The sequence below is a fragment of the Ailuropoda melanoleuca genome, chromosome 2 (assembly GCF_002007445.2).
Source record: "Ailuropoda melanoleuca isolate Jingjing chromosome 2, ASM200744v2, whole genome shotgun sequence".
Lineage (NCBI taxonomy): Eukaryota > Metazoa > Chordata > Mammalia > Carnivora > Ursidae > Ailuropoda > Ailuropoda melanoleuca.
The window spans coordinates 93,122,835-93,130,229 of record NC_048219.1 but is presented as its reverse complement, the minus strand read 5'-3'; the positions used below and the strand labels follow the sequence as shown (position 1 = coordinate 93,130,229).

The following is a 7,395-nucleotide window of genomic DNA, read 5'->3' as shown; positions in this document are numbered from 1 at the left end:
CAACATAGCCACCAGCCTGAAGATGCTTCCCAGAGAGGAAGACTGCAACTGCAGTCTTTGTTCGAATAAGGTTACATATACACAGCACACTATTTTGAAAGATCTTAAATGTAAATCTTGCCTATGGTCTCTCAGAAAAATTCTTGTGAACAAAATAGAAAAAGATTTGCAGCTCACAGGACAGTGGGGCAGGGGGCAGGTGTCAAACTGGGGAAACCAATATTTCAAAAGAGAATATCTGAGCAAGCATGAGTCTATGGTGGTATGCCTCAGGGCTCTGCAGGAGGTGGCTCTGTAGAGTTCAGTGACCTTATTACAAGTGATCATATCATTGTTCTCCTGTCCACCACCAGTCCGCCACCCTGAGTGCTTGGCTTCAGCCGAGTTAGGACACAGGCTGAGACGGAAGTTGGCTGTGACAGACTCAGAGCCCACAGGTTACTGACAAGGCTCAGTCATCAGGTCAAATTAACCAGGTAAAATGCAACCAGGAGAAGTGCTGGTCTTCCTTTGAGTATTTAAAAACCACAGTCCCAAACAGGCAAAAATGAAACAGGTTACTGGGTTGGGGTGATAGGATTGGCATTCCTTTGTTCCAGTTTCTAGCAAACAATGGCAATTAGCTGTGGTGGCCACAGGGCAGGGTCCGAGCAGAGCATGGAACACCATACTCTGAGCACCTCTACGCAGGACCCTGACCTGTGTGGAGCCAGGGCTCCTGCTAGAAGAGCAGCTAAACTCAGCCCACTACATGCAGCATGACAATGCCAGGACAGACAGATGGACTGATGGGGGTGAGCTCAGAGGAGGTGGCCAACTCCCGGGGCTGGGCACTCGGGTCTAAAGGGGAGTGGGTGTCAGTAGGAAAGGAGAGGGCTGGTCTCTGAGGGCACTTGGCCACAGCATGGCAGAGAAAAGTGGGACAGCAGGAAGAGGGCAGCAGCTCAGCTATGTCATTGAGACAGTAGATTCAAAGCAGGGAGTGGAGGAAGATAGGGTAGAGAGATAGTCAGGGGCCAGCTGCTGAAGGGTCTGGATGAGGGATTTGGGCTTATGTGGGAAAACACAGGAGCCATGTGGTCAGGAATGAGTCCCTGAAAAATTTCCTTGGCAGCCATGGTACACTGCAGGGATGGACTGGAGGGAGACCCCAGAGTGGCAGCGAGACCCACCAGAACACCATCACATGAGTGCAGGAGGAGGTGGAGGGACCTGAACCAGGAGGAAGGGGAGACGGGCAGGAAGAAACCGATTCAGAACTTTTTAGGAAGCCAATCAGAGGACTCGTGGTGGACACGGGAGCATGGAGCAATCAAGAACAGTTCAAGTAATGAAAACTCCCGCAAATGTGATGGGCTTGTTTGTCTCACATGCCAAGTCAGGAGATGGCAGGCAGGTTGGAAGGAACACAGCTCTGGGATGCTATCCTTCCACCTTTCCATTCTGCCATTCTCAATGAGTGGTTCTTTCTTTATGTATGTGGCCTCAGGGTCACAAGATAGCTGCTGTACCTCCAACCTTCCTTCTAGACAGGGAAGGAGGCAAAGACATTTCTGTTGAAAAGCCTTTGACTTTTTATTTGGGAGGGGATGCCCTCCTTCATCTCATTGGCCAGGACTGTGTCATAAAGCCACCTGTAGCTGTAAGGAAGGCTGAGTGACTTTCGTGGAGTTCATTGGTACCCTGAAAAAAATCAGAGTTTGGTTAAGGAGGAGAAACAGAGGCATATAGGCTGGGTACATAGCAGTGTCTGCCCCTGGGGGAGGTGGGAGGTGGGGGATGTCTAGGGGTTACCGCACATTTGACAAGCCCAGCTCAGAGCCATAAACAGTTTGAGGTGCCTGTTGGCCCCCAGAGAAGATGGGCAATTAGATACACCCACCTGAAGCTTCAGTGAGGACACCCACCTGAAGCTTCAGTGAGGACACTCACCTGAAGCCATAGATTTGGAGTGGCCAGCTCATAATGAAAGAGGACCTCCCAGAAGTTCCTAGCCAATTCCACGACTCTGCTCTAGAGAAACCACGCACCCTCCAGAACTACCAAAGTAAGAATGGCAGTGCTGTACCAGGCTTCCAGAGGAGGGAATCCCATCACTTCAGCTCTGGGTGGTTTCTGTGTATGAACCTTGGCCCGCCGTGAGCTTATCATCTCCTTGGGGAAGAGCTGCACCTCTTTCCTGGTCGCGTCCAGTGGTTCACGCAGAGCAGGGCCCATTGAGGACATGAGATAAACGTTGGGGGTTGACAGGCTGGGGGCCAGGACCTCTGCCACCCTGGGACCCAAACAAAGCATTTCCTTGATCAAGACTTAATGTCCCTTTCTGTCACTGTGTGTTGACCTTGGCTGGCTGGGACAGAGGATCTTCCCCCTCCTCCCACCACAGTCGGGGTCCTCATCTGTAATCAGGGCTGTCAAGAAGCCGCTTCCTTGCTTGTGAATAATCCTCTCTAATTATGCTGAGAAGGGCCCTTCCTCAGTGATTTGCTCTTCCTCAGCCAGCGCTGGGACTGGGATGCCACTGTTGGGGCCCCTCCCGGGAGCCCTGGCCTGGGAGCCAGCCAGGCAGGCTGTCTTGACTGCCTTCTTCCTCTCTGGCTTCATGGAATGGCTTCTGAAGGAGCTTTTCTTAAAGGAAGGTGTTTCTCACCTCCTCAGCAGTCCTGCCTCGAAACCTCTGACACTGGGGGTCAGGCTGCCCCGACTCCTTCCTCCTGCTTCCTCTACAAACTCTCCCAGGTACCCTCATCACTTCCCTGGCCCGTCTCCACCTCAGTGCCCCTCAGCCTAGACCTCTCTCCTGAGCTCCAGGCTCCTCAGCGAGAGCCTGAACCCCCACAGGCCTCCAGGTGCTAGCTCTTTTTCGTCTCCAGAACCTTGAACACACAACCAAGATAGCCCCTGCTGTGGTCTTTTCTTGCCCACTTCCCCCCAAACTGTGAGTGCATCGGGGTAGGAACCACACACGAATCTTCTCTGTAATTTCAGGAACTGAGTGGGAGATGGCTGGTGAGTGAATGAATGAACAAGTGAATGAATGCTCAGGAGACTGGATCTGTATAGGCTCAACTGTGTGCTCAACCACACAGGCTAAGGAAGACAGCACACTGTCTATACCATCTCCTGTGGTGAGACACGTTCTGGGGTGAGGGGGTCAGATGACTATTCCCCTTGGAACACGGAGAAACAGCCCCACATGGGTTATGTCCGGAACCCTGGTCACACAATGATCCTCTTGAGGTGAGTAAAGTAAGGGTCTCCTAAGTCTCACACACACGCTCACACTCACAAACACACGCACACAAACACCTACTTGTAGCCTCCATCCAGTCACATTCCCTGGTCTCATGGGCCCTTCTGGAAGACACCAGGCAGTGGCATGCTCACTGGCTTGAGGTCCTAGAACCCACCCCCCATCTCCTTGGAAGCCATGCCCAAATTTGCGTTCATGTGTCCACCCTCCCCCATTTGGCCCAGCCCTACCTCCGGCTCAAGGCCTTGCAACTTTGGGGCCAATCAGAGGCCCCACCCCCAGCTGGAGACTCAGCACTGGAGACTCAGGCCAATGAGACAAAGGAGATTTGCTGAGGGGCTTCTGGGAAGGAAAACTCACATCCCTCTGCAGCGGTCTCTTCTGCACAGTGCAGTGCACAGACATCAAACCTGAAACTGTTGGGAACCCTGTCCAAAGATGAAGCCAACACCCAGGGAACAGGGGGCCCAAGAGCATCGTGGAAAGCCTGAACTGGCCTGAGTGCCCATCTACTTTAGATGCCACGAACGCCCAGCCAAGGCTTGCTGAGCAAATGAACCCAAGGTTTGTTCACAGTGTCCCAGTTCAGACCTGGTGTTTGGGAGGGGGTGACACTAGGGGTGTGAATTCTTAAATTCCCAGAGGCAGAACCAAGGGTGTCCGGGCCAGTGGGACCAAGAGAAGCAATGCCAGCGTGGTTTCCAAATGGATGAGGATGAGGAACAAGAAGCCAGCCAGAGCTGGCCAGTGTCTGAGTGCTGTGGAAGGTCTTGGGAGCAGACAGGAGGGAGGCGAGACGGGGAGGAGTTCCCAGAGCTGGGCTGGGGCCTTCTGAAATAGTCTGATCACTGTTTGTGCAGAGTCTGTGTGGCCTTGGGGGAGGGACCATTAGCACTGACGAGGTATGTGCTGCTCGCCTCTGAATTTCAAATTTCTCTCAGATGGACACAAATCTGGTAGTGTCCCAGCTCTCAGACACTCGGCCCAGCTCAGGCTTCAGGCCAACTGCCTATCCACTTGGGTGGGGGTACTGCATCTAGGCTCCCTACCTCTGGGAGCTATCTGTGCAGGGTCAGCTCCCTCCCACTGCCTGCATGGAGCTCCCTGAAGGCCCCACTCTGGGGGCCTGAAATGGAGCAGGGCTTTTCCTGCCAAATATAGCCCCACTGCAAGGGGCAGGACCTCCTTGGGGGTCAGGGGGTGAAGCCCAAAGCCACCATTTGATATATCCATGAATCTCATATTGTGATAAACCTAAAGCAAATGTTTTGTCCTCCGTCACATGTTTAAACTTTCCATCATGAAACAAAAGTGAAGATTCTCATGGCACACCCCATACCCCAGGGCACACACCCCAGGTTCTCAAGCACAGTGGAGCTGACCAAGCCTGGACTTCAAGCCCAGCTCCACCAGCAATTAGCTGTCAATGTGGGAGGAATGAATGAACGAATGAAAAGCTAACGCTTCCAAACGAGGGGTAACTGGAAATGAGCCCTGTGTGCCTGTGCTCACAGAAACCATGGTTGGTGAAGCCAACACTGTCAGCCACAGACAAGGCAGGGCCGTGGCATGATGATTCTGCCACCTAAAGCAAAGCTCAGGGACTTTACCCAAAAATAAAGCTAAGATTCTGACGTCATGTCCTTCACCAGCTTTTTACCACTATCCAGAGTTATGTAGAGAGAAGTCCCTTCCACCTGGAAGTCCAGCTGGTCCCTAGGCCCACAGGCACACCAGACCCAGCCATCACTGTGTGTGCCGCAGGCTTGCTCACAGCAGCCCGAGCTCACTGAAGAGCTGAAGATCTGGGCTGCATGCAGTGGGGACCTTCCTGCTGGAGAAGGAGGCAGGCAGCGTGAAGAGGAAGAAGCTGGGCCGGCTGAGCTTGTCCTTCCTGGCACCAGGCTCAGGCCTTCCCCATGCACCTGAGGCCAACTGTGCAGGTTCAGAACCCTGTCCCACTACTCACCAGCAAGTCACTGACCCTCCTTGGGCCTCAGTTTCTTCCTCGGGGAGATGGAGTCCTGGCACCTGACCTCGGAGTTCTCACACATATTAAATAATGCCACTTAGGGCGGCACCTAGCTGGCTCTTCAGGCGCCTTCCCTTCCCGTCTCTCAGCCCCCATCACCTGCACCCCAACCAACCACCAGTTAAAATGCCAGGGGGCAGGGGCTGAAGCTTTCAGCGGGGCCTGGAGGACTCAAAAGAAGGTGGTGAGCACGCCGCAGCTGGTGGGGGAACTGCAAGAATGAAGCCCCTTGACCAGCAGCACTTGCCCTGGCAGAGGGTTGGGCGGGGGGCAGGGGAGGGGGACTGTCTCAGTAGAAAAGCCACCGATAATCATGGTTTCATCACACTGCAGACAGAAATGGAGTGAGGACAAATAAATGAACACAGGTTTTCTGAGTGTTTTTGTCAGTTTGTTTCATTTTGTCTGGAACACTAAGATTTATTTTCAAACAGCACACGGATGGTCTGCAGGGCAAGGCCAGGCCAGGCTGATGTCTGGGCTCTGAGGTCTCCGGAGAGACCTGACCCCACCCACAGCAGCTGCCAGGAAAAAGAGGACCCTTGCCCAGGCTGCTCTGCCGAAGCTTTAGGCAAGCGTGGCGGCTCAGCAGCCCCCAGCCCCTGCCCTGCGGCCAGGCACACAGCGGGCGCAGGGGTGGGGGGGGCGGGGGCAAGGAACCTAACTAGGGGACACAGCAGCTTCAGGAACACTGGTGATTCCACTGGACTTGCCAAAAACAGGCTCTTTGGAAAACAACCTAATCTTTGGGAGAACACCTCTTGGCTTAGGTTTCTCCTCTCCCTTTGCTTTTCAAAAGTTTAAAAACAAAATCAAAAAAAAAAAAAACCACACATTTTTCGGGAAAAGGTGTTCTTCACACGCCCAGAGAGCTGCACCAGCCGCTGCCCTCACTGAACCCGCTCGGTGAAGTTCTCGGGGAAGACGCCCCGGCATTTCTCCAGCTCCTTGTGCTGGTTCCAGTCACTCTCCTTCACACCCATGAGCCAGCCTTCATCCTGAGAGTGAAGCAGAGCACCCAGGTCACACAGGGATGGGGACAGAGGGCATGGGACTCCCTTGAGATTTGCTGGGAGGATGTCCCCTCCTTCCTCTTGATCATTTCCTCCAGCCTATCACACCCACCTGAAAGAATGCCTCCTCCAGGCAGCATTCCCTGCTACCCCAGACCCAAACCTGCCCAAGCTAGGAGCCATCTGCCCTTAAGCAGGTGGATTTTAACTCTGGCATTTGGGCGAGTCCTCCTCTCTCTAGAAAGGCAGCCTAACTGCTGCTCTGGTCTGAATGTGTCTAAACGCCCTCAATCCCAGGCCAAGGAACTTCCCACTGTCTGGTGCCTACAGAGCACATCAGCTGTCCTTCCAGACTTCTACAAACAATACCAGAAATTTCTGTTTAAAGTTTCTCAAGCGACTCAAGGCCACCCCATCAAGACCTCCACCTCAAACCTGGCCTTTGCTTTCATACTGACCCCTCACAGGGCCTACCTACCCAAGCCCTGACAAGGTCCCTAGCCCCAGACCCTGACCCCTGGGCCTGCAGGGACCACACATCCCTGCCCGTGGTGGAGGCCATCACTGACCCTGCTAAGCCTGGCATCTCCCTAGATCTTCGTTCCATCATTGCCTGCCTGTCACAGAGCCTATGTATGTCCTCTCTGACCTATGTCCACCCACCTATGTGATTCCCACCATGGGCCAGAGGCCAGGATTCTGCTTCTTAAAATCCCCCCCGGTCCAGGGCTGGCCCAAGGAGGACATGAGTGGAGACCCGGGGGTTGAGGGGAACTGGCAGATTTAGCACTGGGACCAGGAAACCCTTGTTACTCTGTCCCAGCTCACTCAACACCCCCAGTGAGGCTCCTGTCGAAAAGCCACAGCGCCCTGAACCAAGCAGCCTGTCAGAATTTAGGAAGGCAGTCTGCGCTCCGTGCCGGCCCCCAGACTCCACTGGGAGCTTACTCTGAGACTGACTAACAAGGAGAAGCCACAGCAGAGGAAAGGTGCGGGAGGCATCTGGCCTGGGAAACAGCTGCGGACACAGCTGGGGCTGTTCGGGGGTCCTGCAGGAAGCCACACATTGTCCCTGTGGGCAGGGGGCAAGGCCAGCC

General features: G+C 54.1%; 1 protein-coding gene across 28 annotated transcripts in view; it reads right to left on the bottom strand.

The window, feature by feature from the left end:
• Positions 1–5,654: 5,654 nt before the first annotated feature.
• Positions 5,655–7,395, bottom strand: part of BIN1 (bridging integrator 1) — a 55,800-nt gene continuing 54,059 nt past the window's right edge. For all 28 annotated transcript variants that reach the window (XM_034654361.1, XM_034654366.1, XM_034654363.1 and 25 more), the window contains one exon: positions 5,655–6,283. In XM_034654361.1, the coding sequence (XP_034510252.1) occupies positions 6,176–6,283 (108 nt within the window). In that variant the 3' untranslated portion in view covers positions 5,655–6,175. The remainder of the gene's footprint in view (positions 6,284–7,395) is intronic.